The 20,074-nt window shown below is 38.3% G+C and overlaps 1 protein-coding gene across 1 annotated transcript; it reads right to left on the reverse strand.

The window, feature by feature from the left end:
• Nucleotides 1-17,696: 17,696 nt before the first annotated feature.
• On the reverse strand, nucleotides 17,697-18,805 carry LOC307057772 (polyadenylate-binding protein 4-like; the record flags this gene model as incomplete). The annotated part of the gene is given in 2 exon segments (XM_079711032.1): nucleotides 17,697-17,752; nucleotides 17,755-18,805. Coding segments are annotated over 2 exon segments (1,107 nt in total).
• Nucleotides 18,806-20,074: the final 1,269 nt, after the last annotated feature.

The raw sequence follows: 20,074 nt of genomic DNA on the forward strand, positions 1-20,074 counted from the left end.
CTCTTAACTTCTGTGTTGGAAAAAAAGTTGAAAGTTTTTTTAGCTTAATTTTTGAGTAGGTAGTATATTCTCATGGCTCACAAGCCATGAACATGTAAAGTGTAAGGTCTTATTCTTGTCCACCATCTCTCCTGTGTCAGCCCTCTCCATCATAAGTAACCACTGTTCTTTAGAGTCATAAGTAACCACTGTTCTTAGATTCTTAGCTCTCCAGATGCTTTATTTATATTCAAGGAAATACAAGTATAGTATTTTTTTTTACAAGTTTATTTATTTTTGGCTGCGTTGCGCACGCTTTCTCTAGTTGTGGCGAGCAGGGGCTACTCTTCGTTGAGGTGTATGGGCTTCTCATTGTGTTGGCTTCTGTTGTTGAGGAGCACGAGCTCTAGGCGCACGGGCTTTAGTAGTTGTGGCTCACGGGCTTTGTTGCTCTGCGGCATGTGGGATCTTCCCAGACCAGGGATTGAACCCGTGTCTCTGGCAGGTGGATTCTTAACCACTGCGCCACCAGGGAAGTCCCTACAAATACAGTATTCTGTTTTCCCCCTTTTTACAGACAAAAAGTAACTTCACATTTTTCTGCACTTTATTTTTTTGCTTTATTTTTCTACTATATCCAGGAGATTTTCATATCAGTACATAGAGAGCATCCTAATTTTTTTTCACAGCTACTTAGTTTGTCTGGATATACCATAACTAAAGTTGTGTCTTGATGGATAGTTGGGTTATTTCCAGTCTTTTTCTGCTTCAGACAATGCTGTAATGAGTAATCTTGTACATATCATTTTGTCCAATACAAGTATATCTGTAGGATAAATTTTTAGGTATAGAATTGTCAGGTCAGATAATGTATACATGTTACACAAAATATTAACATTTTGCCAAATGCTGCCAAGTGACCACTGTAGTGATTATGCTAATTAGTATTCTCTTAACAATGTATGATAATCCTGTGGGAAAAGAGTTAACGTTATCACAGTTATCAAGTTTGCTCCAGCATTGAGTCTCCATTCCATTCCTGCTTGTGTCCTTTGATCATTATTTGATATGCCCTCATCAGTTTTTAGACACTCTTTCTTCAGCTGGCTTCTTTCTGGGTGAAATATTAGATCTCTCTTGTCCTCAAGAAAGCGAGTTGAATGGTCCATTTCCTTTTTCTTCCAATATTTTGAGAAAATGAGTGACTTCTCGATAAATCAGATGGACATTTTTTAAACCTTATCTAAACCCTGTGGTAATCAACACTGTTGATGACTTTCTCATGAAAAGTCATTCCTTCTGTCTGCAACATCACTCTCAATTCTTCTTACCTTTGTGGCTTTTTTTCTCTTTCTCTTCTGCTGTTCACATTATCCCTGGATGATTTCATCCCTTCTCCATGGCTTCAGTTTCCATACGTGGATGACTTCTGAGTACAGTCAGCCCTCCATATCAATAGGTTCTGCATCTGGGAATTTAACCTCAGATGGAAAATATTTGGGAAGAAAGTGCCAGGAAGGAAAACTTGAATTTGCCTTGAGCTGACAACTATTTATAGGTGTGCCTTGTTTTATTTTGCACCTCTTTTTGTGCTTCAAATTACTGCATTCTTTACAAATTTAGGTTTATGGCAACCCTGGATTGAGCAAGTCTGTTGATGCCATTTTAAAATAGCATTTGTTCACTTCATGTCTCTGTATCAGATTTTGGTAATTCTTGCAATATTTCAGACTTTTTCATTACTATATTTGTTATGGTGATCTGTGATCAGTGATCTTTGATTTTACTACAGTGAGTCTCTGAAAGATCAGATGATTGTTAGCATTTTTTCACAAAAAGTATTTTTTAATTAAGGTATCTACATAATTTTTAGACATAACTTTAGACATAGCATAACATATAATTTTTATATGCCCAACAGGCTTTCTGTCTTGTTCAATTGATCTGTATTTGTTTTTGTGCCAGTACCATACTGTTTTGATTACTGTAGCTTTCTAGCATAGTCTGAAGTCAGGGAGCCTGACTCCTCCAGTGGCATTTTTCTTTCTGAGAATTCCTTTGGCTATTCGGGGTCTTCATTGTTACCATACAAATTTAAAAAAATTTTGTTCTACTTTTGTGAAAAATGTGTAAAAATGTGTAATTTGATAGGGATTGCACTGAATCTGTAAGTTTCCTTGGATAGTATACTCATTTTGATAATATTGATTCTTCCAATCCAAGAACAGGATATATCTTTACATCTGTTTGTGTCATCTTCCATTTCTTTCATTAGTGTCTTAAAGTTTTTGGAGTACAGATCTTTTGCTTCCTTAGGTAGGTTTATTCCTAGTTATTTTGTTCTTTGGATGTGATGGTAAATGGGATTGTTTCCTTAACTTTTCTTTCTGATCTTTCATTGTTAGTGAATAGAAATGCAAGAGATTTCTATGTATAAATTTTGTATTCTGCAACTTTAGTGGAAGTAATTCTTTTTTTAAATTTTTCAATTTTATTTTATTTATTTTTTTATACAGCAGGTTCTTATTAGTTATTCATTTTATACATATTAGTGTATATATGTCATTCCAGTCTCCCAATTCATCAGACCACCACCACCTCCCCCCCCGCCACTTTCCCCCCTTGGTGTCCATACGTTTGTTCTCTATATCTGTGTCTCAATTTCTGCCCTGCAAACCAGTTCATCTGTACCATTTTTCTAGGTTCTACATATATGCGTTAATATACGATATTTGTTTTTCTCTTTCTGACTTACTTCACTCTGTATGACGGTCTCTAGATCCATCCACGTCTCTACAAATAACCCAATTTCATTCCTTTTTATGGTTGAGTAATATTCCATTGTATATATGTACCACATCTTTATCCATTCATCTGTCGATGGGCATTTAGGTTGCTTCCATGTCCTGGCTATTGTAAATAGTGCTACAATGAACATTGGGGTGCATGTGTCTTTTTTTTTTTTTTTTTTTTTTTGCGGTACGCGGGCCTCTCACTGTTGTGGCCTCTCCCGTTGCGGAGCACAGGCTCCGGACGCGCAGGCTCAGCGGCCACGGCTCACGGGCCCAGCCGCTCCACGGCATGTGGGATCTTCCCGGTCTGGGGCACGAACCTGTGTCCCCTGCATCGGCAGGCAGACTCTCAACCACTGCGCCACCAGGGAAGCCCCATGTGTCTTTTTGAATTATGGTTTTCTCTGGGTATAGGCCCAGTACTGGGGTTGCTGGGTCATAGGGTAATTCTATTTTTAGTTTTTTAAGGAACCTCCATACTGTTCTCCATAGTGGCTGTATCAATTTACATTCCCACCAACAGTGCAAGAGGGTTCCTTTTTCTCCACACCCTCTCCAGCATTTGTTGTTTGTAGATTTTCTGATGATGCTCATTCTGACTGGCATGAGGTGATACCTCATTGTAGTTTTGATTTGCATTTCTCTAATAATTAGTGATGTTGAGCAGCTTTTCATGTGCTTCTTGGCCATCTGTATGTCTTCTTTGGAGAAATGTCTATTTAGGTCTTCTGCCCATTTTTGGATTGGGTTGTTTTTTTAATACTGAGCTGCATGAGCTGTTCATATATTTTGGAGATTACTCCTTTGTCCATTGATTCATTTGCAAATATTTTCTCCCATTCTGAGGGTTGTCTTTTCGTCTTGTTTGTAGTTTCCTTTGCTGTGCAAAAGCTTTTAACTTTCATTAGATCCCATTTGTTTATTTTTGTTTTTATTTTCATTACTCTAGGAAGTGGATCAAAAAAGATCTTGGTGTGATTTGTGTCAAAGAGTGTTCTTCCTATGTTTTACTCTAAGAGTTTTATAGTGTCCGGTCTTACATTTAGGTCTCTAATCCATTTTGAATTTATTTTTGTGTATGGTGTTAGGGAGGGTTCTAATTTCATTCTTTTACATGTAGCTATCCAGTTTTCCCAGCACCACTTACTGAAGAGACTGTCTTTTCTCCATTGTATATCCTTGCCTCCTTTGTCATAGATTAGTTGACCACAGGGGCGTGGGTTTATCTCTGGACTTTCTATCCTGTTCCATTGATCTATATTTCTGTTTTTCTGCCTGTACCATATTGGCTTGGTTACTATAGCTTTGTAGTATAGTCTGAAGTCAGGGAGTCTGATCCCTCCAGCTCTGTTTTCTTCCCTCCAGGCCACTTTGGCTATTCGGGGTCTTTTGTGTCTCCATACAAATTTTAAGATGTTTTGTTTTAGTTCTGTAGAAAATGCCATTGGTAATTTGATAGCGATTGCATTCAATCTGTAGATTGCTTTGGGTAGTATAGTCATTTTCACAGTATTGATTCTTCCAATTCAAGATCATGGTATATCTCTCCATCTGTTTGTATCATCTTTAATTTCTTTCATCAAGTCTTATAGATTTCTGCCTACAGATTTTTGTCTCCCTAGGTAGGTTTATTCCTAGGTATTTTATTCTTTTCATTGCAATGGTAAATGGGAGTGTTTCCTTAATTTCTCTTTCAGATTTGTCATCATTAGTGTATAGAAATGCAAGAGATTTCTGTGCATTAATTTTATATCCTGCTACTTTACCAGATTCATTGATTAGCTCTAGTAGTTTTCTAGTGGCATCTTTAGGATTTTCTATGTATAGTATCATGTCACCTGCAAACAGTGACAGTTTTACTTCTTCTTTTCCAATTTGTATTCCTTTTATTTCTTTTTCTTCTGTGATTGCTGTGGCTAGGACTTCCAAAACTATGTTGAATAATAGTGTTGAGAGTGGACATCCTTGCCTTGCTCCTGATCTTAGAGGAAATGCTTTCAGTTTTTCACCATTGAGAATGATGTTTGCTGTGGGTTTGTCGTATATGGCCTTTATTATGTTGAGGTAAGTTCCCTCTGTGCCCACTTTCTGAAGAGTTTTTATCATAAATGGGTGTTGAACTTTGTCAAAAGCTTTTTCTGCATATATTGAGATGATCATATGGTTTTTCTTCTTCAGTTTGTTAATATGGTGTTCACATTGATTGATTTGCGTATATTGAAGAATCCTTGCATCTCTGGGATAAATCCCGCTTCATGGTGTATGATCCTTTTAATGTGTTGTTGGATTCTGTTTGCTAGTATTTTGTTGAGGATTTTTGTATCTATATTCATCAGTGATATTGGTCTGTAATTTTCTTTTTTTGTAGTATTTTTGTCTGGTTTTGCTATCAGGGTGATGGTGGCCTCATAGAATGAGTTTGGGAATGTTCCCTCCTCTGCAATTTTTTGGAAGAGTTTGAGAAGGCTGGGTGTTAGCTCTTCTCTAAATGTTTGATAGAATTCACCTATGAAGCCATCTGGTCCTGGACTTCTGTTTGTTGGAAGATTTTTAATCACAGTTTCAATTTTATTACTTGTGCTTGGTCTGTTCATGTTTTCTATTTCTTCCTGGTTCAGTCTTGGAAGGTTATGCCTTTCTAAGAATTTGTCCATTTCTTCCAGTTTGTCCATTTTATTGGCATAGAGTTGCTTGTAGTAGTCTCTTAGGATGCTTTGTATTTCTGTGGTGTCTGTTGTAACTTCTCTTTTTTCATTTCTAATTTTATTGATTTGAGTCCTCTCCCTCTTTTTCTTGATGAGTCTGGCTAATGGCTTATCAATTTTATCTTCTCAAAGAACCAGCTTTTAGTTTTATTGATCTTTGCTATTGTTTTCTTTGTTTCTATTTCATTTATTTCTGCTCTGATCTTTATGATTTCTTTCCTTCTGCTAACTTTGGGTTTTGTTTGTCCTTCTTTCTCTAGTTCCTTTAGGTGTAAGGTTAGATTGTTTATTTGAGATTTTTCTTGTTTCTTGAGGTAGGCTTGTATAGCTATAAACTTCCCTCCCAGAACTGCTTTTGCTGCATCCCATAGTTTTGGATCGTCGTGTTTTCATTGTCATTTGTGTCTAGGTATTTTTTGATTTCCTCTTTGATTTCTTCAGTGATCTCTTGGTTATTTAGTAACGTATTGTTTAGCCTCCATGTGTGTGTGCATTTTACATTTTTTTCCCTGTAATTGATTTCTAATCTCACAGTGTTGTGGTCAGAAATGATGCTTGATATGATTTTAATTTTCTTAAATTTACTGAGGCTTGATTTGTGACCCAAGATGTGATCTATCCTGGAAAATGTTCCTTGTGCACTTGAGAAGAAAGTGTAAACTGTTGTTTTTGAATGGAATGTCCTATAAATGTCAAATCTGTCTGGTCTTTTGTGTCTATTTAAAGCTTGTGTTTCCATATTAATTTTCTGTTTAAATGATCTGTCCATTGGTGTAAGTGAGGTGTTAAAGTCCCCCACTATTACTGTGTTAATGTCGACTTCCTCTTTTATAGCTGTTAGCAGTTGCCTTATGTATTGAGGTGCTCCTATGTTGGGTGCATATATATTTATAATTGTTATATCTTCTTCTTGGATTGATCTCTTGATCGTTATGTAATGTCCTTCCTTGTCTCTTGTAACATTCTTTATTTTAAAGTCTATTTTATGTGATATGAGTATTGCTACTCCAGCTTTCTTTTGATTTCCATTTGCATGGAATATCTTTTTCCATCCCCTCACTTTCAGTCTGTATGTGTCCCTAGGTCTGAAGTGGGTCTCTTATAGACAGCATATAGATGGGTCTTGCTTTTGTATCCATTCAGCGAGCCTGTGTCTTTTGGTTGGAGCATTTAATCCATTCATGTTTAAGGTAATTATCGATACATATGTTTTTGTTACCATTTTGTTAACTGTTTGGGGTTTGTTTTTGTCGGTCCTTTTCTCCTCTTGTGTTTTGTACTTAGAAAAGTTCCTTTAGCATTTGTTGCAGAGCTGGTTTGGTGGTGCTGAATTCTCTTAGCTTTTGCTTATCTGTAAAGCTTTTGATTTCTCCATCGAATCTGAATGAGATCCTTGCCGGGTAGAGTAATCTTGGTTTTAGGTTCTTCCCTTTCATTACTTTAAGTATGTCATGCCACTCCCTTCTGGCTTGTAGAGTTTCTGCTGAGAAATCAGCTGTTAACCTTATGGGAGTTCCCTTGTATGTCATTTGTCATTTTTCCCTTGCTGCTTTCAGTAATTATTCTTTGTTTTTAATTTTTGCCAATTTGATTACTATATGGCTCAGCGTGTTTCTCCTTGGGTTTATCATATATGGGACTCTCTGCGCTTCCTGGACTTGGGTGGCTGTTTCCTTTCCCATGTTAGGGAAGTTTTTGAGTGTAATCTCTTCAGATATTTTCTCTCAGGTCCTTTCTCTCTCTCTTCTCCTTCTGGGACCCCTGTAATGCAAATGTTGTTGTATTTAATGTTGTCCCAGTGGTGTCTTAGGCTGTCTTCATTTCTTTTCAGTGTTTTTCCTTTATTCTTTTCTGCAGCAGTGAATTCCACCATTCTGTTTTCCAGGTCACTTATCCATTCTTCTGCCTCAGTTATTCTGCTATTGATCTCTTCTACTGTATTTTTCGTTTCAGTTATTGTATGGTTCATCTCTGTTTGTTTGTTCTTTCATTCTTCTAGGTCTTTGTTAAACATTTCTTGCATCTTCTCGATCTTTGCCTCCATTCTTTTTCCGAGGTCCTGGGTCATCTTCACTATCATTATTCTGAATTCTTTTTCGGGAAGGTTGCCTATCTCCACTTCATTTAGTTGTTTTTCTAGGGTTTTATCTTGTTCCTTCATCTGGTACATAGCCCTCTGCCTTTTCAGTCTTTCTGTGAATGTGGTTTTTGTTCCACAGGCTGCAGGATTGTAGTTCTTCTTGCTTCTGCTGTCTGCCCTCTGGTGGATGAGGCTATCTAAGAGGCTTGAGCAGGTTTCCTGATGGGAAGGACTGGTGTAGCGGAATTCATTCTTGAGCTCTAGTAGTTTACTGGTAGCATCTTTATGATTTTCTATGTATAGTATCATGTCAACTGCAAGCAGTGACAGTTTTACTTCTTCTTTTCCAATTTGGATTCATTTTATTTCTTTTTCTACCCTGATTGCGGTGGCTAGGACTTCTAAAACTATGTTGAATAAAAGTGGCGAGAGTGGACATCCTTGTCTTCTTCCTGATCTTAGAGGAAATGCTTTCAGGTTTTCACCATTGAGTGTGATGTTAGCTGTGGGTTTGTCATATATGGCTTTATTATGTTGAGGTAGCTTCCCTCTATGCCCACTTTCTGAAGGTTTATATCAAAAATGTGTGTTGAATTTTGTTAGAAGCTTTTTCTTCATCTATTGAGCTGATTGTATGGTTTTTATTCTTCAATTTGTAATGTGGCGTATCATACTGATTGATTTGTGGACATTGAAAAATCCTTGCATCCCTGGGATAAATCCCACTTGATCATGGTGTATGATCCTTTTAATGTATTGTTGGATTCGGTTTGTTGAGATTTTTGCATCTATGTTCATCACTGATATTGGCCTGTAAGTTTCTTTTTTTGTGATATCTTTGTCCGGTTTTGGTATCAGGTGATGGTGGCCTCATAAAAGGTGTTTGGGAGTGTTCCTTCCTCTGCAGGTTTTTGGAATAGTTTCAGAAGGATGGGTGTGATTGAGGTGCTCGTATGTGGGTGCATATGTATTTACAATTGTAATACCTCTTTCTTGTATTGATCCCTTGATCATTATGTAGTGTTCTTCTTTGTCTCTTGTAACAGTCTTTATTTTAAAGTCTGTTTTGTCTGATATGAGTATTGCTACTCCAGCTTTTTTTTACTTTCCATTTGCATGGAATACCTTTTTCCATCCCCTCACTTTCAGTCTGTATGTGTCCTTAGATCTGAAGTGAGCCTCTTGTAGACAGCATATATATATGTCTCATTTTTGTATCCATTCAGTCACTCAGTGTCTTTTGGTTGGAGCATTTAATCCAATTACATTTAAGGTAATTATTGATATGTATGTTCTTAGTACCATTTTGTTAATTGTTTTGGATTTGTTTTTGTAGGTCTTTTTTCTTCCCATTTTCTTTTGTTCTTTTCTCTTGTGATTTGATGACTATGTTTTTTTAAAATATATAAATTTATTTATTTATTTATTTATTTTTGGCTGCGTTGGGTCTTTGTTGCTGCACGCGGGCTTTGTCTAGTTGCGGCACACTGAGGCTACTCATGTTGTGGTGCACAGGCTTCTCATTGCGGTGGCTTCTCTTGTGTTGGAGCATGGGCTGTAGGCATGCAGGCTTCAGTAGTTGTGGCTTGCAGGCTCTGTAGTTGTGTCTTGTGGGTTTTAGAGCACAGGCTCACTATTTGTGGCGCATGGGCTTAGTTGCTTTGCAGCATGTGGGATCTTCCCGGACCAGGTCTCAAACTCGTTTCCCCTGCACTGGCAGGCGGATTCTTAACCACTGCACCACCAGGGAAGTCCCATGACTATGTTTAGAGTTGTGTTTTACAGCTTTTTCTTTTTTGTATGTGTATCTATTGTAGATTTTTGGTTTGTGGTTATCGTGAGGTTTTTATGTAGCAGTCTCTCTCTCTATTTTTATATGTATGATTGCTTTAAGTTGCTGGTCTCTTAATTGCAAATGCATTTCCAATCTCTTGCATTTGTACTCTTCTCTTATGATTGCTGATTTTGACTTCATATTTGTGTGTGGATGATTTCCTACCTTTACTGTAAGTTTATCTTTACTGGTGAGCTTTGTCATTGGTAATTTTCTTGGTTCTAGTTGTGGCCTTTTCTTTCCCATCTAGAGAAGTTCCTTTAGCATTTGTTGTAAAGCTGGTTTGGTGGTGCTGAATTCTCTTAGCTTTTGCTTGTCTGTAAAGCTTTTGATTTCTTTGTCAAATCTGAACAAGAGCCTTGCTAGGTAGAACATTCTTGGTTGTAGGTTTTCCCCTTTGATCACTTTAAATATATCATGGCACTTCCTTCTGGCCTGCAAAGTTTCTGGGGGAAAAAACAGCTGATAGCCTTATGGGGATTCCCTTGTATGTTATTTGTTGCTTTTCCCTTGTTGCTTTTAACATTTTCTCTTTGTTTTTAATTTTTATAAGTTTGATTAATATGTGTCTCAGAGTGTTCCTCCTTGGGTTTATCCTGTATGGAACTCTCTGCACTTCCTGGACTTGAGTGATTGTTTCCTTTCCTATGTTAGGGAAATTTTCGGCTATTATCTCTTCAAATATTTTCTCAGGCCCTTTTTCTCTCTCTTCTTCTGGGACCCCTATAATGCGAATGTTGGTGCATTTAATGTGTCTCAGAGTTCTCTTAGACTTTCCTCATTTCTTTCCATTCTTCTTTCTTTATTCTGTTCCACAGCAGTGATTTCCACCAATCTGTTTTCCAGTCTCGTTTATTCTGCAATTGATTACTTCTGGTGTATTTTTAATTTCAGCTATTGTATTGTTCATCTCTATGTCTTTGTTTTTTAAATCTTCTAGCTCTTTTTTTTTTTTTTTTTTTTTTTTTGCGGTACGCGGGCCTCTCACTGTTGTGGCCTCTCCCGTTGCGGAGCACAGGCTCCGGATGCGCAGGCTCAGCGGCCACGGCTCACGGGCCCAGCCGCTCCACGGCACGTGGGATCTTCCCGGACCGGGGCACGAACCCGTGTCCCCTGCATCGGCAGGCGGACTCTCAACCACTGCGCCACCAGGGAAGCCCTAAATCTTCTAGCTCTTTATTAAACATTTCTTGTATCCTCTCGGTCTGTGCCTCCATTCTTTTTCTGAGATTTTGGATCATCTTTACTATCATCACTCTGATTCTTTTTCAGGTAGATTGAGTATCTCCACTTCACTTAGTTCTTTTTGGGTTTTGTCTGTTTTCTTTGTCTGGAACATATTTCTCTGCCATCTCATTTTGTCTAACTTTCTGTGTTTGTGGTCTCTGTTCCTCAGGCTGCAGGATTGTAGTTCCTTTTGCTTCTGGTGTGTGCCCCTGGTGGGTGAGGTTGGTTCAGGGGCTTGTGCAGGCTTCCTGGTGGAAGGGACTGGTGCCTGCCCACTGGTGTGTGGAGCTGGGTCTTATCCTTCTGGTGCGCAGTGGTGTGTTTATAAGCAGCTGTTGGTTCAGGACAACTTTAGGCAGCCTGTCTGCTGATGGGTAGGGCTGCGTTCCCACCCTGTTGGTTGTTTGGCCTGAGACGTTCCAGCAGTGGAGCCTGCAGGCTTTCGGGTGGGGCAGGTCTTGGTGCCAAAGTGGCAACCTCGGGAGACCTCACTCTGGGACCTCTACCACCAGTGGCCTTGCCCCTGGTGTGAGCCACAGCCAACCCCCTCCTCCCCAGGAGACACCCCAAGACCTGCAGGTACATCTGGCCCAGACTCCTGTGGAGTCACTGCTTTGCCCTGGGTCCCAGTGCATGTGAAAACTTGTGTGCTCCCTCCAAGAGTGGAGTCTGTATTTCCCCCAGTCCTGTGGAGCTCCTGCACTCAATCCCTGCTGACCTTCAAAGCCAAATGCTCTGGGGGCTCCTCCTTCCTGTTGCCAGTCCCCTGCTAGGGAGCCTGACGTGGGGCTCAGAACTCTCACTCCTGTGGGAGAACCTCTGTGATATAATTATTTTCCAGTTTGTGGGTTGGCCGCCTGGCAGGTATGGGATTGATTATATCGTGAAAGCGCCCCTCCTGCCGTCTCATTGTGGCTTCTTTTTCTTTGGATGTAGAATATCGTTTTTGGTAGGTTTCCATCTTTTTTGTTAGTGGTTGTTCAGCAGTTAGTTGTGATTTTGGTGTTTTCGTGAGAGGAGTTGAGCTCAAGTCCTTCTACTCCTCCATCTCATCCTTATCTCCCCAACACACTTATTCTTTTACATAAGAAGATGAGACTAATATTAGGACCAGTGCACACTAATTTTTCGAATGCCATGTTGTTTAAGTACCTATTATTGCATAACTACCCCAAAATTCGGCCGTGTAAAAATTAATTTAGTATGTTCATGGATTCAGTGGGTCAGGAATTTGGACAAAGCATAGCAGGAATGGCACATCTGCTGCCTGATGTCAGTGGTTGAACTGAGAAGTCTCAAAGGCTGAGTGTTGACAGCTGGGGGTTGGGTGATCCTAGAGTGTTTACTCACATGTCTGGCATCCAGCCTAGGAAAACTCAAGGGCTAGGATTGCTGACTAGAGCATCTGTAAGTGGCCTCTCCATATGGTTTGGGCTTCCTCACCCAAGTATACCAGCCTTAGAGTAGTAGAACTTCTTAATGGCAGCTCAGGGCTCCAGAAGAAAGTGTCTCAGCAAACAAGGTGGAACCACATTGCCTTTCCTGACCTAGCTTCTAAAGTCACGTAGCATTGTTTTAGCTGTATTCTCTTGGTTATACGAGAGTCAAAAATCCACTCACATTCAAGGGAAGAAAAGATAGACTCTCACATCTTGGTAGTAGGAGTGTCAAGACCACTTTTATTATTATAAAGGAGCATGTGAAATGGGCGATATGGTTGTGATCATCTTTGGAAAATACAGCCTGTTATCCCTGTCCATGTATGAAATGTTGCTGTAATAGACGGCCCACCTTAAGGTATTGCCCAGCTATTGGAGTCCTTTGCTGGCTGTACCCTCTTACCCAAATGTCTCCAAGGAGCCTGTTGGTCAGAGGACTATGACCTTGTTCCTAGTTATCAATAGTTAGCTATTAATGAGAATTACATGGACTTTCTGGAGAAGATGGAATACTTAAAATTCACACAATTTACACTGAACCTTTGTCATTCAGCCTCTTAGTGTGTTGGGAGAATACCTGTGTGACATAGAGATATGTATACATAGACCTATGAATATTATTTCATTACAATTCAGTTAATGTAATTGAAATTTTAGAAGAGTGGGGTAAAAGGATTGTTTTATACTTAGGAGATAGTTATATGTTTCTGCTACATCATATCATAGGAGCAAGATGTTAACTGGTTGCATTTTACTGAAAGTGAGAATATTTTTGTTTTCTGTAGGTATGCAGTATGATGAGGAGGAGGAGGATGAAATCCCCCCCCGATTTGTGGCAAGAGGCATGCTGGATTGTAATCAGGTAACTTTTTAGACCAAACTGAATCAACTTTAAAAAGCACTATAACTATACAGGGATTTCCTGCTAATTCTGTTTTTGAAAATTAAACGTTCTATATGAATATGCTACATGAGAGCTGGTTTATCATTTTATTTATTTATTTAAATATTAACTTTAACTTTTGAAGTATTTCCAACCTGCACAAAAGTTACACAAAGAAATCATGTATGTACTTCACCCAGATTCCATAAATGTTAACCTTATATTACATTTTCTTTGTCTTTTCCTTTTTCTCTCTCTCTACATATATGAAACATTTGAGAGTAATTTGGTTACATAAGAACATTCTTTTACGTACTCATAACAGAACTCATCAAAATCAGGAAATTAATATTAATACAGTTATCTTATTTAATCTAGAAACCATATCCAAATTCTGCCAGTTGTCCTACTAACGTTGTTTATAACAAAATAAAAAAATTTTTTTTGATCCTGGATCCAACATAAGAGCACATAGTGCAGTTAGTTTTCATGCCTTATTTTTTTGTCTCCCATAATCTACAACAGTTTCTCACTCTTTTTCTGTTTTTCCTTACCTTGACGTTTTTGAAGAATACAGGCCAGTTACTTTTTAGAATGCCCCTCAGTTTGGGTTTCCTCATAATTAGATTCAGATGATTACTTTTGGAAACAGTGCATTTTCTGCTCTTAGTGCATTATATCAGGAGGCACATGATGCCTATTAGGTGCTATTAATTTGATTCCTTTGTTTTCTCATTATTTTAAATGGATGAAGTTACAGTAGGTGGTAGTATTTCAACCCAAATTCCCATTCAATTCTGAGTATAATTAACTGTAATAAAAGTCAGTTACATATAGGTAAGAAGAGTAACTTTTAATTAAATAAAGTAACATCCTGCTACGGGATGTAAAATGTAAAAACTCTCCTCTCTTACCGAACTGACAGTTGCTTTGTAAATAGTAACATTATGATGCCTCTGAGCCTTGCCATCTCCAAGATGCACATCCTCTCAGTTGACCCTCTCTCCTTTTTCAAAGAACACATGCTTCTGACATTCTACTAGTTAGTTGTATTTGGAGGATAAGTGAACCTGTCTTGAACATTGTTTTGTTAAAAATCTATTGAGTTTTTGGTGTGTAAGTACATATCTATTTTCCCTATTAAACATGACTATAAAAACTTCTTACTGAGATATTTTGTATTTTCTATGATGTTTGAGTATTAAACACCAAGAGACATTTTATTAGTAAATGCCTATATTCTGTAGGGTATGCCTATATTCTGTAATCTTTAGGGAGAAAGAATATTTTTATCTTAGCCAAAAGAGAATTGTTTTCAATGTATGTGACAGGTTGCTCAAGGATAAAATACTCTATTTGACCAGTCATTGCATTTAACATTTGTTACAAAGTAAATTATTAGATGCTTATACTTGAATTGATTATAGGTGCTTTGGCTATTGTGAGATGACATTTTGTTTTTTCACTATTTAACATCAAGTGGTCTGTCCCAAGCATTGTGAATATGATATTACTTAATATCACCAGTGATTTCAGTAAGATGATTTCTTGTACAATTATGATGGTAGAGAGCATAAATATGAACTATTCATAGAGTTTAGGTGTTTAAAGAATAGCATTTGAATGAAGTACTACTGTTCTAATGATTTGGGGGAAAGTAACTATGGTTCAGCTTCCTGGGGGACTGAAACTTGTTCATAGTTTTGTAAAGATTTTTCATTGTAAATTGTCCATAAAAACCATTGCTATTTATCTTACAGACAGTGCCTTCTAGGTGCTTCTTACATATCGATGGCTAACCCAGATCATTGTGAGAAATTTTTCTTTCCTGTCAACTCACAGTCTCTACTGAAGGAAATTGCCCCCACCATTCTTGAGGCCATACCTTGTACAGGGATGACTGTGTACTGTGTTCTCTACCATAGGATCTGACTTCTAATATTGGTGGCCATGGTGGATTGAATCAGGGTGGGACTTTGACCCAAAGCCAGCCGGCTGGCCAGTAACCTGTGTGGTGATCTGATGATGTCAAAATGGCAGGCTGATGATTAGTTGGGCTACACATGTTGTTTCAGAAAATTAGTCTGAGGATGGGGGAGTTAGTTACTAAGGAGAGGAGGCTAGAAGCTAAGTCCAGCTATGCAGCTCTTCCTGTGTGGTGGTGAGGGGAGAGATTCCTCTTGCACTTATATCTACTTGTATCTTCATTGTATATCTCCTTCCCCATCCCTGACATGAACAAGTGTCTATTCCTTATAAACAGTACATCTACTCTTTTAGATTCTTTGTTCTTCTTTAAGGCATCATTCTGTTATTTCTCTCTATCTACACTAATTCTGATCTCTCACCCTTGCTCCATTTGTTATCATCAGTCATTTGCTGAATATTTTCACTTCAGTGACTTATTCTCATCTTACCTTTAACATATTCAGAATAGAATAATTTTAACCTAAAGTTGAAATTCTTACCCATTCCATATTTTAGTCATTGATATCATCATCCTCACGGTCATTCAAATTAGAGTTTTGTTTTGTTTTGTTTTGTTTTTACAAGAAATGCTGTTTAACTTTTGAGGTAATAAAAGAGTAAAATAACAATGAAATATTTTGTTTTTACATGTCATGTTGAATCAGACAACAACTTAAACAAAATCCTTTGTTCTTAGAGTATATGGAAATGAGCAATCCTCCATACTCATAACAGAAATGTTAAGTGGCACAAGTCTCTGAACAGCATTTGGGCAATTTAAATATTAAACATTAATTCCAATGAATCATACATTTTATGAATAAAATAATTATATACATGAGCTTATAAGAGTTTGCAAAGGGTGTTTATCTCCAAGTTGTTTATGATAGAGGAAAAAAAAGGGAGGAAACAATCTAGCAACCTATACGTTTATCAAGAGAAAATTGTTATATTATGGTACGAACATTAAAGGAAAGATAAAAGTCATTAAAATTATAGTGCAAATAATTATTTGTGGTCATGGAAGTTGACTATGGCGTATTGTCAAATTAAGAAAGTAGTTTCAAACAAGGTTTATAGCATGATTCCATTTTTGTTAAATCATGTGTATAAATATAGAGAAAAATTTGCGAGGAGATGCAAGAAATTTTAACAGAAGATCTGTCTGCATAATAGGATTATGTGTTGCCATAATTTTTTCATTGTCCATGATTTTTTCATTGTCTAAAGAGATTTTAAATTTAGAAAATCAATGCAATGAATATACATATAGTTCATACAAAAAAAACAGAAACAGATTTTCTCATTCTTTCATAGCTAAAGTATTGCCACAGAAATATTTTAATATTTCTTTTGTACTGGTAATATGTGAAACAGAAGACTTGAATATATGGTTACAGGAAACAATGAAGCAGAGTAAAAAAAAAAAATAAAACAACAACAAAACTATTTTCTAGACACCTTTGGTATGAGAGAATCAGAATTTTAAAAGTAATTACTTAAATGTAAATAAATAACTCTTGCATCTATTTCCAAAGTGGATTTCAAACAGCACACAGTAAAAGTCATGATAATAAAACTCTTTTTAAAAAGTATAGAGGAGCTGAGTAATAGAGGAAAGGCAGGAGAGAAGAAGAGATCTGGGAATGGGACTGAAATAAGAATCATGCTGGAAAGCAGCCTAAGTGATATAACTTCAATTTATCAGAAAATCAATTAGTGAACTTCTGATCAATCAAGGCTAAAAGTGAGCCTTCGTGGGTTACATAGCTCTTAAGGTCTAATAAAAGGAGACGTGGAGTTCATAAACAAACTTTTACTGTTCTGAACCCTGAGACAATATCACTACATGTTACAACATATAACAGAGATTAGAAAACACAGTTGTTAAACAGAATGTGTGTGTTTTCTATATATGACTTTTATAATGTTGGTACCTGGTTCAAAACTTAAGGCATAATTTTATGCTGTATACGTATGAAGAGAATTAAGACTAGGCCAACTTTTTGACCTGAAATGATACAGGCTTATAACTTAAGAAATGTGGAAGTTAAGGTTTTACTATTCAAGTCACAATTTTGATAACCAGCAAGCACCTGGATTATGTCAACCAATGGAAAGAACAGTAAAATATCCTATAAAGCAGGTTTGTAGGCAACATTAAAAAACTCCATCATTAATTTTAGCCATCAGAAAAACACCATTTCGGGATATAAATTGAAGGGAAATTCAACTATTTCCTAGTATTTTAAACATTAATTCAAAATGAAATTAGATATTGAGTTTGTAGTAGCAATTTTTAAACTTTGGTTTCTTTAAAAAAATAGATGAGAAATTAGAAAATTTCTGTTTGTAAAAATAAATTACTTTGCAATCCTTGGGTATAAGAACTACTTTGGGCATGTTTTCATGGAAGAAATTAAAGCTAGCAATATTATTAAAATAAGAAAAAGTATGCAAATAATTACCACACTTCAGTTGGTTCAAAATGCAGTAAAAATATATCTAATTATACTTATTGATATGAGCACTACATCAAAATCAGAAAAATATACCATATTATAATTAGATGGTGTGCCTCTATAAAAAGAACCAAGGTTCTAAGATTTACTTATTTTCTCTCCAAAGAAAAATAAATAACTTTGTATACAAAACCTTCGATCATAATGTTTACTAAACTAAGCAGCCATCAACTGGGATTTGAAATTTACTGAGGACGATTCAGGTAGAGATCACTAACATCCCCCAAGCTGCTACAAACACTGGCTGGTGCATTAAGTTTCCCTCTCCTATAGCCTCTGGGCCAGGGTGATGTTGAGCGGCTTGGAGCCCAAGATGCGGCCATCTCAGTCGTTGCTTTAGTGGCCTCCTCAGGAGAGGAGAAGCAGATCAAGCCAAACCCTTTGCTTCGCCCTTCTTCCTGCATTACCTTAACTCTGCTAATTGATCCAAATGAAGAAAATTCCCTCCGTAGCTTTTCATCATCAGTGGTCTCATCCAGGTTCTTAATATAGAGCTTTGCCCCCCGGCACTGCCGAAATCTTTCCTGTTTCAGCTGCTCAAACATTTGCTTTAACTCAGCCTGTCGCTCTGCTTTCTTTTGTGCCCGGCCTACAAAAAGCAGTTGTCCATTTATGTCCTTTCCATTCATTTCTTCAGCAGCCTTTTTGGAAGCCTCATGGCTATCAAAACTCACAAAGCCAAAGCCTTTGGATTTCCCACTGGAATCTGTCATCACCTTAACACTCAGAGTTTTTCCATATTTGCTGAAAACTTCCCTCAGTCTCTCATCATCCATGTCATCTCCTAAGTTTTTGATGTAAACATTGGTGAACTCACTGGCTTTGTTTTGGAGCTCGGCTTCCCGATCTTTGCGGCTTTTGAATCTGCCAACAAACAGCCTGCAGTCCTTAAGCAGTGCCCCATTCATCTCCTGGATGGCCCTGTCGGCGGCAATCTGGTTCTGAAAGTGCACGAACGCATAGCCCCTGGAGCCATGATCATCACTCATCACCTTGGAGGACAGGATCTTCCCAGAAGATGAAAAGTGTTCATAAAGGGTTTTATTATCAATGGATTTTTCCAGATTCTTGATGAACACCTTCCCAATTCCAGATTTCCTCAAGTAGGCGTCACGCTGAGACCACATGAGACGGATGGATTTGCCCTTTATCGGGTCAAAGTTCATGGTGTCCAGGGCCTTCTGGGCATCTGCCAGCTGCAGAAAGTTCACGTAGGCATAGACCAGAGAGTGGCAGGTGACCAGGTCCCTGCAGATGTGGATGGACAGCATGGGCCCCACAGCGCTGAACTTCTTGAACAGCAGGTCCTCAGTGACGTCCGCGTGGAGGTCACCCACGTACAGGGAGGCCTGGCGGTACTTGGCTGCTACATGCATCTCCTGGCTCCTCACCACCACAAGCTGGTCCCTAAGGAGCTCCTGGAGTGACTTCTGCAGGAGGCTGACCTGGGCTCGTGCGTGGTGGCCTCAGAGTCAGCGCTCTGAGGCCAGGCGATGCGGTTCATTCATGTACAACTCCCCAGGCTCGGGCAGCACCCTCAGTCAAAAGCTCCTCAGCAACCAGTCCAGCCAACCCTGGAAGGGGGCGACAGAACCTTGAAATCTCAAAGAAAGATTCCTAGGTCAAGCCGGTCCTTCCCGGCCACTTGGTGAGGAATCTTCAAGTGGTGGGCTGGCCCTCCATCTCAGCGTTCTCCACAGCCATTCTCCGGTGGCTGGTTTCTGACTAAAAATAGGCCTCGCTCAGGCTGGTTTAAAGTTACAGCCGCTGGGGGAAAGAATTCCACAAGTGGCGTCTGAGGCGGCGGCCCAGGAAGCAGCATGCGGGCGGCAGGCGCAGGGCCCCAGAGCCCCGAACCGCCTGGTACCGGGTTGTGCAGGCGCTGCCGGCCGCATGTGCCCTGACCAACCCTGGCCGCTCTCCTCCCTGCAGACCCCACCTAGAGTTCTTATTTTATCTTTTTTTAATCCTTTTTTAAAATTATATAAGTTTCAGGAATACAGCATTATAGTTCAACATCTGTATATAGAACAGAGTGATCACCACCGTAGTCTAGTTACCATCCATCATCGTACAGTTGACCCCCTTCACCCATTTCAACTACCCCTCAACTCCCTTCCCCTCTGGTAACCATTAATCTGTCCTATATCTGTGAGTTTGTTTTTCTGTTCTTTTGTTTGTTGGTTGGTTTGGGTTTTGGGGTTTTTTTTTAGATTCCACATATGAGTGAAATCATATGGTATTTGTCTTCCATCTGACTTAGCATAATTATCTAAAGGTCCATTCATGTTGTCATACTTATTTTTATCTTTGTGCATTTTCTTTAGTTTTATCTCCTGACACTTTTTTCAAGAAATGTTTCAAACATATTGGATGAAATTGATATATAAAGGACATTTGTAAATTAGGGCTTTCTTATAGTTCTTAAGTTCTGTTTGAATTATTTTACCAATATGTCTCTTTCCCCCAAATTTAACTAAGTTCTACAGAGAAAGCGTTCTTAGACTTATTCCTTTTTTGGATACCACATAGTATTTTTTGTAATGATTTGTATAGAGTGGTTGGTATTTAATGATTAGTATTTATTGAATTTAATAATAATGGAAATGGGGAAATATGCTAGAAAACATCACTGAGTTGTAACT

Source organism: Hyperoodon ampullatus, assembly GCF_949752795.1.
Source record: "Hyperoodon ampullatus genome assembly, chromosome: 1".
Taxonomy (NCBI): Eukaryota; Metazoa; Chordata; class Mammalia; order Artiodactyla; family Ziphiidae; genus Hyperoodon; species Hyperoodon ampullatus.